The sequence below is a fragment of the Myotis daubentonii genome, chromosome X, assembly GCF_963259705.1.
Source record: "Myotis daubentonii chromosome X, mMyoDau2.1, whole genome shotgun sequence".
Classification (NCBI taxonomy): domain Eukaryota; kingdom Metazoa; phylum Chordata; class Mammalia; order Chiroptera; family Vespertilionidae; genus Myotis; species Myotis daubentonii.
The window spans coordinates 87,643,712-87,663,943 of NC_081861.1; the positions used below are offsets into that span (position 1 = coordinate 87,643,712).

The window sequence follows — 20,232 nt, forward strand, 5'->3', positions numbered from 1 at the left end:
GTGGCTAGAGAGGAGCTCTGGGGAGTCAGAAAGAGCTAAGGCTAGAGAGAAAAGTTGAGACCTGAGCAGACAGAACCTTGAACAACAAGCTAAAGAATTTAGCAGTGGACTGTTACTAGAGCCTTTAGTACCAGTGGTTCTCAACCTTCCTAATGCCGCGACCCTTTAATACAGTTCCTCATGCTGTGGTGACCCCCAGCCATAAAATTATTTTCGTTGCTACTTCGTAACTGTAATTTTGCTACTGTTATGAATCGTAATGTAAATATCTGATACGCAGGATGTATTTTCATTGCTTGCGACCCACAGGTTGAGAACCACTGCTTTAAACAAAGGGAATGGCACCACCAGGACTGGGCTTCCTGCTGCATTATCTTGCCCCGCCCACCTGGGATTCCCTCACCTTGTCAATAGTGCTGGGTTTCTTTTGACTGTACTGTTTGTATGTGGTTTCGTTTGTAGGTTTTCTGTGGTTTAGTTTGTTTTTTTGCCTTTCCCTTTTCCTTACAGTTTTTCACAGCATATGGTCCTGATTATGTGCTGGAAATCACGCCAAGCTGCCGGCCAGACCGCAATGAACCCCACCGCGTCCAGCAAATCCTCAACTACATCAAAGGTGAGCACTACCCCTTGAGTCCTGTCCTCTTCTTTCCACCCAGCTTGTGGTGGCCCATCAGTGGGGCTTCCCCAAGTACCATTTGTCTTTTGGTGGCTAATAATTTCACTGATTGGAAAGGGAAACCTCTTCTTGGCCTGCTAAGTTGTAGTTGCAATTCTACACTGGCCACTCTGGTCAGGATTGTCATTTGGCCAGCTAATGTCACCTTCAGGGGCACCAAAGGTTCAGGTTTAGGCACCTCCAGTGGAAAACAAGTTCTAAAGTGTGCCCTGGAGGTTCCCAATCTCTCCCAGAGCACTAGAGATGAGGCTGTTGTCCTATCCTCCCCTTCCCTAAGGCTGGCTTACAGTTATTCTGGCCTCTGAATAGAGGGGAAATGGCAGTCATCAGGTTATTGCCCTCTTGATCACACTATCCACTAGCTGTTTGGGGATGTTGCCCTCAGCTTTCCACTAGTGTGCTCCTCCCAACCCCATCTGTTGCTTCACATCTCAACTCACTTTGCAATATTTAAAGTAGTTTTGGCACCCATTTTCCTGTTTAAATGTGTACATGTGCATGAATATTTTTTGGATTCTAATTATTAGCAGAATTGAGAAGACTAGGGTATCATAATGCCCATCCCAGAGAGTGAAATCACCATGTTTATTCATATAATGATCAAGATAGAACCAGTTCTCCTACTTTGTGTCCCTTATTAGAATAGAATCCAACATGGAAGAACTCTGTGCCAGGGGACACATTGTGTCTTAGGGTCTTTTCCCAGGGCTATATTAAGGCCCTATCCTCTAATAGAGCCCAGTCGGTGACAATAGCCAAGTGCATACGCAGGCTCCTTTGGCTAAAAAAAAATAATCTAAACTCATAAGTCAGACTCATAAGGTTATGCTCACAACAATGCTTATAGCCTCTCTAAGATGTCTGATAGCCCTCAGCCTTTCCCTGATGCTGTAGTTTCAAGCCACCTCCCTCTGGCCTTTCAATGGCTACTGACCCCACAGGTCTTCACTTCCTAACCAAATCTTCCTCCTTTGTCCAGCCTCTCAGGCCTTTACTGATAAAATCCTTCTATTCCGGGCCCTTTTCTAGTCCTTCTCACTGTGTTGCAGCCCTAATTAACACTAGTGCTCCCACCCTAGTTTCCTCCTGCCCCTCTCAGACCCAGGACACATTTCCTGTTTCCTTTGGGACTGTACCCAAACAAACCTTGCCATTTCCCCCCCATCCAGGCTCTAAATCCTGGTAGAGCACATACAAAGCAATAGAAACAGAAACTAAACAAGCCTCTGCAGCTACTTGCTAACATTTACGTATGTGCAGATAGCTGTATGCCCTCATGCTTTCCTGCACATGTACCCAAAAACATATCTCCAGAGCATGGTGACATCTTGCTATTGAGGAAATGGAAATGACAAGTGAGAAAAAACATAAGGAAGGTAATTCAAAGGGAAGAAATCTAGGAAAAAGGTAAGAAACCCAAAAGAGGAATACATTTTTAAATATTTTAGATAAAAAACTAGTTTGAGGGTTGGTAAACAGAAAAAAAAACACACAAAAAAACAAAGAAAAGAAAATCACAGAAGACATATTAAGTTACATGGGGAAGTCAAGATATTTTTTAAAAATCCTAACAGGTGAAAGCAATATTCTGATTGCAACACAATGAAATTAAAGTGGGAAAAAAATGTATGAACCAGGAAATGGGTTCTCAAAAGCAACTGGACACATACAAGTTGGAAAGACAAGGTTTAGCATCATTTTCTCTGAAAGAGAGTTAGGGATTTTACTCAACACAGAGCTCAGTGTGAGTCACCAGGGCAAGGTGGCTCACAGATGCTGCTACCAGAGATGCTGATATATTATAAGCCTCACTTTTAAAAGACCCTAGACTAGTGGTCGGCAAACTGCAGCTGGCGATCCACATGCGGCTCTTTAGCCCCTTGAGTGTGGCTCTTCCACAAAATACCACGTGCGGGCGCACATGTACAGTGCGATTGAAACTTCATGGCCCATGCGTAGAAGTCGGTATTTTGTGGAAGAGCCACACTCAAGGGGCCAAAGAGCCACATGTGGCTTGTGAGCTGCAGTTTGCCGACCACTGCCCTAGACAAATAGGAGCTTGCTCCAGGAGGTCAGTTGGATTCCAGGCTCGAAGATGTCTGGTTAAAGGAGCTGGGCTTTTGGAGAAAAGAAGACCTAGGGGCATGAGGTCTCTATTTCATATGTGAGAGGCTGTCACAGAGCAAAGGGTGTAGATAGAGTTGATGTGGTCATAGAGCACAGAGCTAGGACCCATGGGTAGATATTATTTTTTTAAAAGCAGATTTACCCTTCGATAGCTCAGTTGGTAGAGCGGAGGACTGTAAAAAGCAGATTTTCACTCATTAGAATGAATAATTTTCTTACAATTAGAGATGTCCAACGTGTAACTGTCTGCCCAGAAAAGGATGTGGTTTCTATCACTGGAGACTTACAAGATACAGACTGGACAGTCTTTTGCCAATCAAATAGTAGAAGGGCTTTTGCATTGGGGGAGGGTGATTGTACTAGATTATTGTTAAGTTTTCTTCTAACCCTAATATTCTAGGATACTGTTCATTAAAATGAGGAAAAACAAGAATATGAGAGTGTGCGAGTTGGTAAATGAGTCACAGTTGTTGTGCATAGGAAAGAATTGATGAAGAGAAGGAAAAAAAACTAAGTGGCTGAGAGTGGGCAGGGAGGATCCAGAGAGGGCAGACAGCAAGTAGAGTGGTTATACATACTAGGAATCTTCACATTTTCCATTTAGCCATCCCTTGCATACTGTCAGGGTCTTGTGTTCTAGCCATGGAAGTCCAGAACTGAAAAGAAATTCAGCTAAACCTGGAAGAAATTAGGCTACAAAGAAGTCCAAATGTTGCTAAAAATGGCCAGGCTAACCTGCTGTTCTGAGACCGTGCCCCTCCAGTCTTGTGACGCATGCTGTCATCAGATAGTGTGTTGCCATGACAATGGTCAATGTGGAAAGGCTGCTGAATTTTCTGCATTCTGAAAGATTTTTCTGAACCTGCCTACAAGACTGTCATTTATTCTTGCATATAAAAGCCTTGGCAAGGCTGGACATTTCTCACTGTTCTTGTCTTCCCTTTCTCCCCATTAGAAACAAAGGGGGGACGCAGGCACAGATTCACTTGAGGAGGTGGGATGGTGATGAGGGAGTGAATGGGTGAAGCTCCACTCCATGGGAGAGCTTGTCTAGTTAAATTTGTTCAGCCCCTGAGCTTGGGTTTTTTCTCTTCCCCACCACATCCCTTAGAAGCACAAAAGATGTGATTTTTAACCTATTGGAGATCAAATCTGAAAAGGTTCATCTTATAGAGATGCATTCCACATGCTACAGGATGACTGGAGGAACTGGCAAATTTAGACTTTACCTTATCTGCCCATTAGTCTATCCAACAGCGATAAAAGACAAAAATAAAATCATAGAGAAAGTCAATTAAAGCTTTCAGCTTCATACAGAGAAAAGCTATGTTTTGCTCGCACAAATTGCTCTTCTAGTACCAATGAATCTTAAGGATATATATCATTGCTCACAGGAAGTGTTGGTTAGAGAGTGGAACATTCAGCCTAGCTCATGACCCCTACTATGAAATCATCTTCGCACCATCTTCATGTGCTCACACTTGTTTGCCTTTACTCTGGTTAGCATACACCAGAGGGGTTGGCTCACAGAGCATCTTCCATAGTTGGAACAGTGATGATGTGATCAATCTCCAGAGGCAGCTAGCTTCCCAAGTTACTGGGTAGCTCTACATGGGGATGCAGGGGTAGAGGTTTTCTAATCCCTGTGGCTGATGACATTTGAATCAAGTAAAGATCCCTAGAGGGGAAAAAGCTTCATGTTGCAGCCCAGGACCAACCTTCTGAAGGTGGAGGCAGGGAAGGGTTGGGTGAGTTGTACATGTGTATGTGTTGGAATTGTAAGGTTTCTACAATTGCTCTGAGTTCCCAGACTGTACCCCAAGTTTGCCTGTGATAGAAAAGGAAACAAATGGGGCCAGGAGGTAATGATGAGCAGGGGGAGGACAGAAGACAAAAGAAAAGGCCTTGTGCACATCTGCCCTTTCTGACACTTAATGAAGGAGGCTTACTTAGTATGGCAGCCTCTCCAGTGCAGGGTTGGGAAGATGGGCCAGCAAGCTAATACAGGTGTGGGGAGACACAATACAGGCGAAATAATAAAAGTAATAGCTACTATTTATCTTACAGATGAGGAAACTGAGGCTCAGAGAGAATAAGTGAGCTGGTCAAGGTCACCATTATTCATTCATTCAGCAAGTAATTACTAAGCACCTCTTATGTGCCACACACTGTACTAATAGGTGATGGAACGAACATTGGAACCCAAGACTGTCTGAATTAGAGCTTTGAAGTCAGGCTGTGTGGCTTTTCCAATGCCCTTCCTGTCTTTACCCTGTCAAGTCTTCTCATCATCCTCCATCTGCTTTTTCTAATCACCCCTAATAAATCTTTCCCACCATGCACTGCACACCTGGCTCCTCCCATGTGGCTAATCCATAGCACCTGAAATCTGATGTCTCCTGGAAATGGGAGGAAGATAGCCATGGGTAACACTTGAAATCCTGGCCCCTGGTCTAGGACTTTGAGCCCTCCCTAACCCCCCAGCCCTGCCATGCCCTCATCATCCCACCATATTATAATTGAACCTTCCAGCTCATTTTTTAGCTTAATCCTATATAATAAAAAGCTAATATGCAAATAGACTGGACAGAAGAACAACCGAACAACCAGTCGCTATGATGTATGCTGACTACCAGGGGGCACACGCAGAACATGCCGGGCATCAGCAGTAGGCGGCAAAGCACAGAACATGGTGGGCATTGGCCGCAGTGGGATGGTGGAGCAGGTGAGCAGGGCTGCCAGACCAAGGCTGGGCACTGGTCACTGTCATCAGGGCGAGCCTCTGGTGGTTACTGAAAATTCTTTGCTCCCACATGCTAAGGTCCCGCCCGGCACTTGCACCTGCTGCTGGTGCTAGCCCTGCTTGCACCCACTGCCGGTTCTGGAGCTGCCGCTCACACCCGCTGCAGGTGCCCAGCGCCATCAGTGGGTGTGAGTGACGGTTGCCATCCCCAATCACCCCTCAGGGCTTCTCCACCTCCCTCTGCTCCTGAGGGGTGAATGGGTCCAGCAGCCACCTCTCACACCCACTGCCAGCTACAACCCTGCTCGCACCCGCTGCCGGCATCAGAGCTGCCGCTCACACCCACTGCCATTGCTGGCCCTGCTCACACCCGCTGCCGGTGTCCATTGCCCGTCCCAATCGCTTGGCACTATCAGTGGGTGCAAGCAGCAGCTTCCGGCCCCAATCACTCCTGAGGGCTTCTCCACTTCCCCCTGCTCCTGAGGGGCGATCAGGGCAGCAGCCACCTCTTGCACCACTGACGGCGCTGGCCCCACTCACACCTGCCACTGGCGCTGACCCCAATCGCTCTGCGCAGTCAGTGAGTGCGAGCTTGGGAGGGAGCAGTGGTGGCAGGAGTGGGGCTGCAGGCAGACAGGGGACCAGGGGCTGCTGTGGGAGGGGCTGGGCGGGGGTGCGGAGGATGGGCTGAGACCTGCCCCTGTGCCCACCGCAGCCTCGTGGCCCACAGTTCCTTTCAAGGTGCAAGAATTCATGCACTGGGCTCCTAGTAGAGAAATAATAGAGAAGGAAAAAAGGTGGAAGAAGCCAACCCACACAGCTCCTGCTGCCTGAAAAGTGCTGTGATCACCAGCCCGTCGGCTATTTATAATCCCCCAGCCTCAAGATGAGACCCTTCGTGCATCTATCAGTAATGTTCTCTGGAGAACATTGTGCCGGGTGCAACCAGCACCTCCTCTGCAGAATGAAGTCTGGGATTGACATTCTTCTAGGGAATAACAATTGGGGCATCAGGTCTAGGCATGTCCAAGGCCTCCTGGAACACCAAGCTTGAGGTAGTACTCCTGTCTGGTGGTACCCGAAACCATGGAAACTAGGCTCACTTCCTTACTTTCTCTTGCTTCCTGAGAAGCCTTGAGGATAAGTTGAAAGACAGGGTTGGTTCCAAGACAAACTGGCCATTTGCTTCAGAGCTTTTGGAAGAACTTTGGAGTAGTATTGTGGAGGATAGCTTGAGCCAATTTATATGACTTCAGGTGAGGATCTCTGTGATGTCCATTTCTTGTCTCTCATTGCTGTCCCCTGTCCTTTCTTTATTCCTCTCCAGCCTGGTATGGTTCTTTCCAGCCTACCACCAACCTGTGCTTCCCCATTGTCCAGGTCCCTCTCTTACTTTACCAAAGTGTATAATAATTGGAAAGGTTTGTTGTGGTTGCTATTTTTGTTGTTAAGCAGAAAGATAAGTAATAAAAATATCATGATGAAAATTTTATAAATTCTAAAATAAAAATAAAGCCTGCTACCTAACATAGTAACTTAGTAGCTTTTAACAAACCATGAAAACATTTGGAAGGTTACTTATGAAGACTTGAAATATCTACCTAAATTCATGAGGTGGGAACTGCCCTTATTCAAAGCCTACTGTACAACACCATGTGCTGGATTCTTTACATACATGATCTCATTTAATCCTCACAATTACCTTATGAGGTAGGAAACTCATATCTGAAGACATAGTATAACTTACCCATAGTCACATAACAGGTAAGTGGTGACCTCAGAATTTGATTCCAGGCCTGATGCACCTCCTCTCTTTAGCAGTATTGCTCAGTGAAGTCTATTCATTATCTCCTGTCTGCTTTTTTAAATATATTTTATTGATTTTATATATATATATTTCATCGATTCTCCACAGAGAGGAAGGAAGAGAGATAGAGAGTCAGAAACATCGATGAGAGAGAAACATCGACCAGCTGCCTCCTGCACATCTCCCACTGGGGATGTGCCCGCAACCCAGGAACATGCCCCTGACCGGAATCGAACCTGGGACCCCTCAGTCCGCAGGCCGACGCTCCATCCACTGAGCCAAACCGGTTTCAGCTCCTGTCTGCTTTTTTCAATTGCCCCTTAGTAAACTTTTCCCACCCTGCAATCTCTCCCAAAGTGAGATTCTGAACCAGGTTAATTCTAATAAGTATTATTGTGTCTCCACTTGAAAGTCTAGCTAAATCAATCAATAAATATTTTTGGCATTTCTCATGTGCTTGGTGGCATGGGAAATATCCATGCATCTGATAAACAGCTGAGTATAGATGAAGATATAATGGCTGACACTATGTAGAAGAAATGGGGAAGTACGACTTTAGAGAGACTGCTTTCAGAGGCTAGAGGATTTAGATAGGCCTGAGGAAGTGCTCATAAGCAAGGGAAACTCAGATAGGTGGGGATCAGGGACAGATTGCAGTTTCCCTTGAATTTCAGGCAAGTAGTCCATATCAAATACAGGAAAGTGTGAGCCATTCTAGGTTCTAGGATTTGGTTATGACTTAATGCAGTGATATTTGGATGGATCAGGGTGGTATTCCAAGGTTCTGAACTAGAACGGTTGCCGTAGACATCTCCTGTCGTATTCCTCCTGAATGGCTGAGAGCTGTTAGGAAGAGAGTATCAATAGTACTTGGAGGTAGGTCAAGGAGAACAGAAGTACAGATGACTCTGAGTTTTCCAGCCTGGCTACCAACTGGAATGGGGAGCTGTTGGGGGAGGGGGTTAGTTTTACAGAAACATATATTTGATGTGTTCTGTTTTGATACGTTGAATTTGAGCTATGATACAAGTCTTGGTACATCTACATGGAAGAATTTCTGGCAGCCAGTTAAAAAGAAATGTTTATCCCTGGCTGGTGTTCTCAGTGGTTAGAGCATCGGCCTGCAGTCAAGGGCACGTACCTGGGTTGTGGGTTCACTCCCCGGTCCCGGTTGGGGAGCATGCAGGAGGCAACCAGTCGATGTGTTTCTCTCACGTCGATGTTTCTCTCTGTCTCCTCACCCTCCCTCCCTTCCACTCTCTTTAAAGATCAATGGAAAAAATAATCTTGAGTAAGGATTAACAATGAAAACAACAAAAAGAAATGTTTAAAGCTTATTGGTGGACACAAGTATACCATATACTCATGATAACAATGTTAAGTTTAAAATAAGGATACAAAATGATTTAATACTATATATCCTCAATTTTGTAAATATCCATAATCTTTGTGTTTGTGTGGATGTGTGGATATGCACAGAAAAACACTAGAAGAAAATACACCAAAGATGGTAACAGAAATTACCTTTGGTGGTAGAATTGGAACTATGTGTAATTTTTAACTTGTTCTTTATTCTTTTTCTGTCTTTTACAAAATTTATTTTACAGTCAGATAAAAGCAATGCATGTTTAAGGAAAAATATAATAATCTTTTATCAGACCTATGTCCCAATTTTTTGTTTATAAAATTTGGTCATTACACCAGTACATAGCTGGAAAAATAAAGGACTGGAGAGTGAATATTTTACATGCCTCAGGTTCTGTTGCCTTTGTTAGGTATTTCTAGTAATTCTAGGGTGCTTCCCTTTGTCTTGCAACACAGATCCTCCCTTGACTCAGCATATCAAAATTACATTGAATGTCAGGCCTCTCTGTCTGGTAGAAAGGCAGAAAATGCAGATAGCTCCCTAGGGCCACCTCCCTTTCCAAAATTCTCATTTACTCCAAGGTAACTGTCTCAGTCTCAAGGACAATGTGGGACTGTGATAAAAGACCTAATATTCATATCACCAAAGAGAAGGAGGGTGAACTAAAAAAGTATTTGAAAAAATAATGGCTAAAGATTTCCCAGATTTGGTAAAAGACATACCTACCTACTGAGCTCCAAACTGGGTCAACCCAAAGAAATCCACACCAAGGCCCATCACAAAACAGAAACAAAGGCTTACCTATAAGGAAAAGATAATTCAAATGACAGTGATTTTCTCACCAAAAACCATGGTGGCCAGAAGGAGGTGGCACAACATTTTTCAGGTGCTAAAAGAAAAAAACTGTCAAGCCACAATTCTATATGCAGTGGAAATATCCTCCAGAAATGAAGGAGAAACAGAGATATTCTCAGAAGAAGAAAAACAAAGAGAATTTGTTGCTGCGAGACCTACCCTAAAAGAATAGCTAAAGGTAATTTTTGAAATGGAAAGTAAATGATAAAACAAGAAATCTTGGAACATTAGGAAGAAAGAAAGAACAATGGGAGGAATAAAATTGTGGGTAAATATAATAGATTTTTCTTTTTTTCCTGAGTTTTCTAAATCATGCCTGATGATTGAAGCAGAACTAAAATACTGTCTGATATAGTTCTAAATATATATATTGGAAATATTTAAGATAATTCTATTATAATTGGGGGAGAGAGAAAAGACTTAAAGGTAGGTAAGATTTCTACACTTCGAGAACCAAGATGGCAGTATAGATAAACACCTGTACTCACTGCCTCCCACAACCACATCAAAATTACAACTAAAATACAGAGCAACTATCATCCAGAACTGCGGGGAAAGCTGGCTGAGTGGAAGTACTACAACTAGAGAGGTAAAGAAGATAGCACATTGAGACTGGTAGGAGGTGCGGAGGCACGGAACGGGCTGGTCCAGCACCCAGGTGTGCCGCCTTTTTAATCAGGAGGGAGATCACCTCTGCAGAGGCCACCCAGAGGAGCAAGGGGTCCCAGCCCCACACCAGATGCCCATCCCAGGGTCCCAGAGCTGAGGAAAGAAGTCCCTATTGGCTGTAAGAACTATGGACTGTAATAACCAGTGCAGATTGGGGCTGAGTGACACGGGCTGCTGGAGACTCAGCTGCTCCTCTTAGAAGGCCGGCACCATGAACTGAATTTACAAGTTCCCACTTCCTCTGAGCTCCAGTGCTAGGTGAGGTTCTGGAGGACCCAGACACATACAGGAAGAAACTGGATTGTCTGGCATCAGGGTAGGAACTCAGGGTGGCTTTCTTCTAGATGGATGTGCTTGCAGTGGTCATTGTTCCCCTGCAGGGACCTTCCCGGTACAGGGCTGACTGGCAGCCATTTCTGTTTGCTCTGCTGTGGTGATTCCCTGAGACCCCGCCCCACCCAATTTACAACCCCACCCAAGCTGTGTGCAGTGGCTTTTGCATATGAATGGTCTGTCCTTTCTCAGGCTAAAAACCTGTCAAACAAGGTGGAGCTGGGTCATGGAGCCCCAAACCTATCAATAAAAAGCCCAAGAACCAGCACCAGCACCAACCTGCCTGGCTTCACAGCTGGGCCTTGCATGGACACTACCAAATCCAATAGAAAGAGGAGGAATCTGCAGATCTCTCTGTAGCTACTGCTGGGTGGCCTCAGGCAGTGGTTGACTTTGCACCTCCATGGATACCCAAGAGTCAGTGTACCCAGTAGTCAGTGTGAGACCATACCAGGTTATAACTCTTTACATCCATAAGCGACACACTCAAGGGGAAGACTCGGTGAGCACCAAAGCCCCACTGAAGCAAGTCCTGCTCCATAAGGGTGTCTCCCGCACAGCAGCTCTCCCACTGTAGTTGCAGCTGGTCCCCACAGCCACTTGGCCTGGAGGTCAATTCCTCCTAGTGACACCAACAGCAATCAAGGCTCAACTACAACACAACAGTGCACACAGCCCACAAAGGGGTGTATCTAGAGTGTCCACCTCAGGTGATTGGGGAGGCTGAGCCACTGGGCCCTATAGGACACCTAGCACACAAAGCCACTCTATCAACTCAAGGAGACTTAGCAGCTACCCAATACATAGAAACAAACACAGGGAAGCAGCCAAAGTGTGGAGACAAAGAAGCATGTCACAAATGGGAGAAATGGAAGAAAGCAAACTACTAGATATAGAGTTCAAACCATAGCTATACGGTTACTCAAGATTCTTCTAGAAACCGCTGAGGAACTTAGTGAGACTTTCAAGGATCTTAGTAAGAATGCCAAAAAAATGGAAAAGGACCGGTCAGAAATTAAGCATACACTGACTGAAATTAAGAATAATATACAGGGATACAACAGTAGACTAGAGGATCCCGAGAATCAAATGAATGATTTGAAATACAAGGAAGCAATAAACACCCAACCAGAAGAGCAAACAGAAAAAAGAATCCAAAAATATGAAGATAGTGTAAGGAGCCTCTGGGACAACTTCAAGCGAACCAACATCCGAATTATGGGGATGCCAAAAGAGAGAGAGCAAGATATTGAAAACCTATTTGAAGAAATAATAACAGAAAACTTCCCTACCTGGTGAAAGAAATAGACTTACAAGTCCAGAAAGCACAGAGAACCCCAAACAAGAGGAATCCAAAGAGGACTACACCAAGACACATCATAATTACAACACCAAGGGCAAAAGACAAAGAGCGAATCTTAACAGCAGCAAGAGAAAAACAGTTACCTACAAGAGAGTGCCCATACAACCGTCAGCTGATTTCTCAAAAGAAACTATGCAGGCTAGAAGGGAGTGGCAAGAAATATTCAAAGTGATGAATAGCAAGAACCTACAACCAAGATTACTCTGCCCAGCAAAGCTATCATTTAGAATTGAAGGTCAGATAAAGAGCTTCACAGACAAGAAAAAGCTTAAAGGAGTTCATCACCACCAAACCAGTATGCTGAAGGGTATTCTTTAAGAAGAGGAAGAAGAAGAAAAAGGCAAAGATTAAAAAAAATATGAACAACACAGTGACAACAAATACATATCTATCAACAATTGAATCTAAAAATCAAATGAATAAAAATCTTATGAACAAAATAAACTGGTGAATGGAATAGGATCAGGAGCATAAAAATGGAACAGACTGATGGTTCTCAGAGAGGAGAGGTGTGGGGGGTTCAGGAAGAGATTAAACAAAGATCTTATATGCATGTATGCATTACCTATGGACACAGACAATAGGGTGGCAAGGGCCTGGAGTGGGGTGGGAACTGGGTGTAAGGGAACTATGCGGGGGGGGGGGATAGGGGGACATCTGTAATAATCTAAACAAAGATTAATTTTTTGAAAAGATTTCTACACTTCACTCAAACTGGTAAAATACAGTTGACAGTTGACACCAGTGTACTGTGATAAGATATGCATGTATAATATACTAGGTGTACCAGTTACTAATGTGGATTTTCTAATCAAAGAAAACACGATGATTTCAAGAGAAACATCAAAAGTGCTTTATTCAAAGTAATGTCCATCGCTAGCTACACATTTCCCCCATCTTTCAGGTAATTTGTGGATACCGTCCCAATAGAACTTTTCTTGTTTTGAGGCAAACCATTCAGAGACCCAATTTTCCACTTCTTCGTATGTTTTGAATTGCTGCTCAGAAAATGCATGTGCCATCGATCAGAACAAGTGGTAATCTGAAGGAGCAAGATCTGGTGAATATGGTGGGTGGGTTAATACTTCCCAGGCAAGATCTTTTAACGTGTCCTTAACTGGTTTTGAAGTGTGTGCTGGTGTATCATCATGAAGCAAAATTACTTTGCCATGTCTTCTGGCACATTCTGGTTGTTTCCCGATCAAAGTGTGGTTCAAATTGATTATTTGTTGTCGGTAGTGATCAGTATTAACAGTTTCACCTGGTTTTAGAAGCTCATAGTACACCACACCTTCCTCATAGTACATCCCACCAAACGCAGAGCATTGTCTTCTTTCCGAAGTAATTTGGCCTTGCAGTCGATGTTGATGGTTGACCTGGATCATCCCATGATTTTGTGCATTTGGGATTCTCAAAATAAATCCGCTTTTCACCATCAGTCACAATTCAATGCAAAAAAGACTTTCTTTTGTGCCATTGAAGCAACATTTTACTGATGACTTTTCAGTTTTCTATTTGTCTTTCGTTCAGTTGATGTGGCACCCATTTTCCTTCCTTTAAAATCTTTCCCATTGCTTGTAAATGATCCAAAATTGTTTGCTGAGCAATGTTTAATCCTTCTGCAAGTTGTTTTTGAGTTTGACACACATCTTCATCCAATAATGCTTGTAATTGTTGGTCTTCAAACTTTTTCGGTTGACCTGGACAGTCTTTGTCTTTCACATTGAAATCAACACACTTTTAAAGCATTTAAACCAGTGTTCACAAGTATCTTGAGATGGAACATGTTCACCATAAGCTTCCCAAAGTATACAGTAACTTTTTCTTCAAAATAAAGTAATGAATTAAAACTTCCCGCAAATGCTCTTTGTTTTGGCACGAAATTTGACATTTTTAAGCGTAAAAATATCTATGATGTTAACACCTTCAGAAAATTTGACATATGAAGTTTTGAAGCTTGCTGTCAATACAACAAAATAGCATACATAAAAAAATCACATGTATATCAACATGTGTAACTCCATCTATTGAAAAAAAATCCGCATTATTAACCGGTACACCTGGTATACCCAGAACAACTACTAAAAAGCCTATACAAAGACATTATCAAAACCACTACAGATAAATCAAAATGGAATTTGAACAAAGATATAACTCACCAATAGTAAATCCATGTGGATGAAGAAAACACACAAAAAAGAACAGAGGGAACCAACAGAAAAGGAAAACTAAAATGGCAGGTTTAATGCCCAGCATATCAAAATTACATTGATTGTATATGATCTAAATACCAATTAAAAAACAAAGTTCGCAGGGTGGCTTAAAAAATGTTACAATTATATTGATGTCTACAAGAAACTCACTTCAAATATGATATAAGTAGGTTATAGGTAAAAAAAAAGAGAGAAAAAGAGAGAGAGAGAGAATAATATATGCCATGCAATCATTAATCAAAAGAAAGTAGGAGTGGCTATATTGATAGCAGATAAAGTAGACTTTAGAGCAAAGAAAATTACCATGGACATAGACGGACATTGCACAATGATAAAAGGGTCAATCCACCAAGAAGATGTAGCAATCCTAAATGTGTAAGCACCAAACAACAGAGTTTTAGAATACATGAAGCAAAAACTGATAGCGCTATAAGAAAAAATAGGCCTACAGTTAGAGTTAGAAACTTCAACATTCCTCTCTCAGCAATTGATAAAGGAACAAGTAGACAGAAAATGAGCAAGGATATAAAAGAATTCAACAATGCTATCAGTCAACAAAATCTAACCGGCATTGATAAAACACTCCACTAAATAACATTTTTTCAAGCATTCACAGAACATATGCCAGGCTAGACCACATACAGGGTCATAAAACATACCTCAACAAATTGAAAAGAATCGAAATTATATAGAGCATGTTATCTGATCACAATGGTATCAAAGTAGAAATGAAAAACCTCATAAAAAAGAAATCTCCAGGTACTGATGGTCTCACTGGAGAATTCTACTAAAAATGAGAATTAATACCAATTCTATACTATGTCTTGCAGAAAATAGAACAGAAGGGAACACTTCTGAACTCATTTTATAATTCTAGTATTGTCCTGATACTGAAAGCAGATGACAGTACACAAAAATACTACAGACTAATATCCCCCATAAATATAGATGCAAAATCCTCAACCAAATATTAGAAAATAGAATTCTATATACAAAGTATACATCATGACCAAGTGGCATTTATTCCAAGTATACAGAGCTGGTTCAATATTTGAAAAATGAATCAATGTAACATACCATATTAAAAATCTAAAGAAGAAAAATTACACATATATCAGCATTAATAGCAACTGATATCAAAACAGCAATTAACAAAATTAATACGCATTCATGACAAAAATGCTCACAAAACTAGGAACATAGAGGGGTAGTGCCTCAACTTGGTAAGAAGAATCTACAAAAACCTACAACTATCATCATAGTTAATAGTGAAAGACTGACTGTTTCCCTCTAAGTTCTGGAATAAGGCAAAGATATCTGCTCTCACTTTTATTCAACAAAATAGTGGAAGTGTAAGCACAATATGGCAAGAAAAGGAAACAAAAAGCATACAGATTAGAAAAGAAGAAATAAATTTGTCTCTATTTGCAGTTGAATGGTGATCTATGTAGAAAATCCCAAGAGATCTACAAGAAAAACCTAGAACATATTAATTAGTTCAGCAAAGTCACAGGATATAAGCACAGTATACAAAAACTGTATTTTGATATGCTAGCAAAGGAACTAGTATAGCTATACCTGACTTTAAGATTTATTATATTCCAGTTTATTGATTCTTTTTCTGCCCCTTCATACTGCTGTTGAGCCCATCTGTTAAGTTTTACTTTACTCATTATATTTTTCAGTTCTAAAATTTCAATTTAGTATTTCTTTATTTCTTTGCTTTTTCATTTGTTTCAGGTACTTGCTCACTAAAGTACATTTATGATGGTTGCTTTAAACTTCTTGTCAGATATTTCCAACATCTATGTCATCTCTATGTTGGCATCTGTTGATTGTCTGTTTCTCATTCAAGTTGAGGGTTTCCTGTCCTTGGTATGAGTGATCATATCCTAAATGTTTTAAATACTTTTATAAAACCCTGCATCTTATTTATTTTTTTAATCCTCACCCAAGGATATTTTTTTCCTTACTTTCTAGAGAGAGTGGGAAGGAGGGAGGAGGGGTGAGAGAGAGAGAAACATCAATGTGATGTGAGAGAGATGCATGGATTGGTTGCTTCCCACATGTGCCCCTTGACTGGGAATCGAACCTGGGACCCTTTGGTCCACAGGCTGCCACTCTAACTACTGAACAAATTGGCCAGGGCCCTGCATCTTATTTAAATCTTATGTTTCAGCATGCTTTCTCTGACACTACACAGGCAGGGGAGTGGGGCAACACCCCATTACCTCTAGGTGGAGATAAAAGTCTAGATTCCCCACTCAGCTGCCATTGACAGACTGGTGGGGGGAGGCAGGTATCTCATTACTGCTGGGCAGGAGTAGAAATTCAGGATCCCCACAAGACTTTCACTGATACCAACCTGTCCAGGAATGGGAATGACACCTTGTTACTGCTCCCCATGTGACCTCTAATGGCACAGTGGTGGGTGGGCCTCCTTGCTATTGAGTAGGGATGAAACTTTTGGCTTTCCACTCTGCCTTCTCTGACACCACCCTGATGGGGTGCAAGGGGAGCCTGGTTACTGTTAGGCCAACTTTTTTTATTTTAATGTTTCATTCATTCAACAAATACGTATTTGGTGTTAATATGTGCCAGGCCCCATTCTAGCCTCTGGTGATAGAAATGTACGTAGGACAGGTAAAGGCCTTGCCCATAGTGGAGCTTATGTTCTAGTGGAGAAGATAGACAATAAACAAATAAATAAATATTTAATGTTGGTTACTGATAAATTCAGAAGGGGTCCTTTTAGATAAGTTAGTCAGTAAAGGCCTCTCTGAGAAAGTGACATTTGGGAATAGAGTATTGAGGTGAAGATTATTCTAGAATCTAGATGAAGGGAAAAGCAGGATCAAAGATCCCAAGGCAGGAATAAATTTGATGTGTTTAATGTATATGTTTTAATGTGAATTAGAACTATATCTCATCAAACTCTGATTTCACAGATATCATTTTAAGATGAGGTTAAGTTTAAAAGGAGTCTGAGCGATATAAGTGGTATATGAATATGCTGAATTTTTTTAAAAATATGTTTTCATTGATTTTTGAGAGAGAGAGCAAGGGAGAGAATATAGAAACATTGATGATAGAGAAACACCGATTGGCTGCCTCCTGTACTCCCCCTACTGGGGATCGAGCCCACAACCCAGGCATATACCCTGACCAGAATCGAAACAGCAACCTCTTGGTGCATGGGACAATGCTCAATCCACTGAGCCACATGGGCCCGGCTGCTGAAATTTTTTATAGTATTGGAATTTGGGAAGCAAATCTGTCTCTGAGGTAGATAATGTTATTATCCCCATTTAATAGATGAGAGAACTGAGGCTTGGGAAAGTTGATTAGCTTGTGCAAAGTCACACAGAAAGTAAGTGAGGGAGTTAGGATTCCACACAAGAAACTGAAGATCATACCCAAAGTTTGGAAGAGGAAATATGTATTTTTTTCTTCTGCCTGATGGAGCTGCTGCTTGTTGCATACAACAAACCAAGAACTTTTGAAGAACAGTTGGAGGCCTCTAATGTGTTTAATTAAACTTTTTTCCCCTGTTTGTCCAAAATACATACCTAAAGCAATTATATCACGAATTCCCCTCCAGCCTTTAGCCCCAAAATAATCAAGGGGCAAAAAGGAGATTGGAATTTATTAGAGAAAATAATATAAACCATTCTGGGTTCTGGAATGCCTAACTGTTGACAATTCTCTCAGTTTACCCAGAGGCCCTTAACCAACTGAGACTCAGGTGCTGTCTTTAGCACAGCCACCCAAATCCAGCAGTGCTGAGGGGCATTTTATGCCATAATAAGCAGGCCCAGCCTCCCTGGACTCGCTGCCAAGGGGCAGTGCTTGCAGGATTCTTACCACAAAGTTCCAGAGCAAATTCTGCAGGCATCCCATTCCGTGAACTCCTCTGCTGTACAGGGACAGGGACATCCCCAATCCACTCAGGCCACCAAAGAGCTCTCAAGTGTTTTGGGAAAGGGAAGCATCATTATAGGCTCCTGGCTTTCAACATCCTTCTGCCTCTTTGCAGCTTCAAGCACATTTTGGAGGGAAATTTCATAAAGATTTCTAAATTGAGTTAGAATTTCAAGTCTATTGTGACATGCAAATTAGTCCTGCTTGCCCGTTGGCAGCAATGTAGCTGAAGTGCCTAGAGACAGGCCATAAAATGAAAACATCAAAGTGATTAAATGTGCCCGAAGAGCATAATTGAGTGCATGAATAAGAGAAAATAAAACAAATTTATTTTCTCCCATGCCAGAAAAACAGAATAATTGAGAACAAAATAATAGACTTTGAAATCATCAAACTGAGGAATGCACCATAGTGACATAGAAAAGCCAGTTGTGGGAGAGATTTATTGTGTTTCTGTTATCATTTTTACAACTTTAATTTCATTAGCTAATAAATACAAATCAATTGAAAAATCAGTCAACCAGAGAAGAGGCAGTCCCAAGCCAAGATTTTTATTCACATCTCTAAAACAGGCTGAGACGGTGATCCTTAATCTATTGTCATAGGCACACATATCCCCCCAATGAGCTGGAAAACAAGTTCTTGGAGGCCTCTGTCCTTTGGAGGGATGATGTTCTGTTCTGCCAGTCACTTTCCACATATAGGCTTACATAGTCAACTCTTGAAAGGGTCACTTCTTTACCAAAATTTCCAACAGACAGAATTGCCTGAGTGCAGCATTTTGGTTTACAAATATGAGGTTTTTGTGGCACTGACCAGCACCTATGGTCTTGCACTGGTGGTGGTGGAAGCTATGGAAGCAACAAGAGGAGGAGCACCTGCCACTCTCAAAATGTAGCTGAGTATCTGTGGCTCACTGCTTCTATCATTGTCCCCCACCAGCCCCTACACACACACACACACACACCCCTAATCTAAAACCAAGAGAGTCAAGCAAAAGTATGCCACCCCTTTAGTTTCTGGCCTGACAGCTATGATGCTAGGGTGGATTAGGGAGGGAGCTAGGCCTGGAGACCTCATGCTGACTTGAAGCACAGGGGACTCCAAGCTATGCTGGAACCAGGTGCTGGAAGATCACAGAGCAAACGTGAGACCACTGCAGAACTATTTTTATGACTTCTCAAAGAAAAGAATCACTCCACCTCACTCCTCAGCTGTTCACGACTGGGCTCAGTGGACCTTCACTTCAGGATCTGCAGTGATGGCTGATGTGACTCAAATTGCAGTTTTTCCTTTCACAGGCCCTTGAGCTAATCTGGCAGCTGTTGACACTTCCAGATGTTCATGACACACCCTACCTTCATGGATCCACAGTTAGCAGGCATGCCTTTGGCTCCAGTAAAGGTCTTTGGGACCAGTAGAACTGTAAACCAGAATGTTCAGAAGGAGTTGGCAGTGCTAAGACTGCCAGTCCTTGCTGGCTCAATCAGGATGGCATGGTGAATAGATTATGCCTGCCAGGCAATTGTCCTGAGAATTTATCTTCCAGGAAGTACCTAGAAGCTGAAAGGAGTCTCTCTGACCTTCTGGTGGCATCCAAGGCCTAATCATGATGTGCCTTGAGGTAAATAGGCAATGGTAGCATTTAGCTCCTTTGCACAAGAGAACAAGAGTTTGTCTCCAGTTCAGGCCTAAAATACCAGCTTCCATTTCCCACTGGTGTTTGGGTGGAGTAAAATGTAACAAATAGCTTTCACAACTCTAAAGCATTATACAGATGTAAGGCTGTATTATTCTTCCTGCCACTGCTATTCCAATTATCCTGGATTTCCCAGCCCAGAATTTTTGTCTGAAAAAGAAATGTGAATAAAGCACATGGACCAAAGAACCTGGAGCTGTAACTCCAAAATGCCTGGGAGGCATTGCTCAGCAGATAAACCACTCCACAGGCTGGCTGGCTGGCTGGCTGGCAGGCAAATAGCCCACTTCTGTGATGTCACCTCAGTTATTTGTGCCTATCCCTCCACATGAATCTAGCAGATTTAGGCACAGGAGGGGAGAAAAAGTGAATCACAGGCTATTTTAGAAATTGCTTCAATTCCATTTGAGGTTGCAGTAGTCCCTTGCAAGCTAAGACTAGAGCACGCTGACCACCA

At 42.4% G+C, this 20,232-nt stretch overlaps 1 protein-coding gene across 4 annotated transcripts in view; it reads left to right on the forward strand.

Annotated features, from left to right (window-relative positions):
- Window positions 1–20,232, forward strand: part of HDAC8 (histone deacetylase 8) — a 410,969-nt gene that overhangs the window by 380,335 nt on the left and 10,402 nt on the right. The window contains exons 10-11 of one of the 4 annotated variants that reach the window (XM_059680411.1): window positions 511–616; window positions 4,874–5,119. In XM_059680411.1, coding sequence (XP_059536394.1) covers window positions 511–616; window positions 4,874–4,902 — 135 coding nt within the window. In that variant the 3' untranslated portion in view covers window positions 4,903–5,119. Of the gene's footprint in view, window positions 1–510; window positions 617–1,708; window positions 1,750–1,993; window positions 2,047–4,873; window positions 5,120–20,232 lie in introns of those variants that run through there. The other 3 variants (XM_059680410.1, XM_059680412.1, XM_059680413.1) reach the window with 3 other exon arrangements.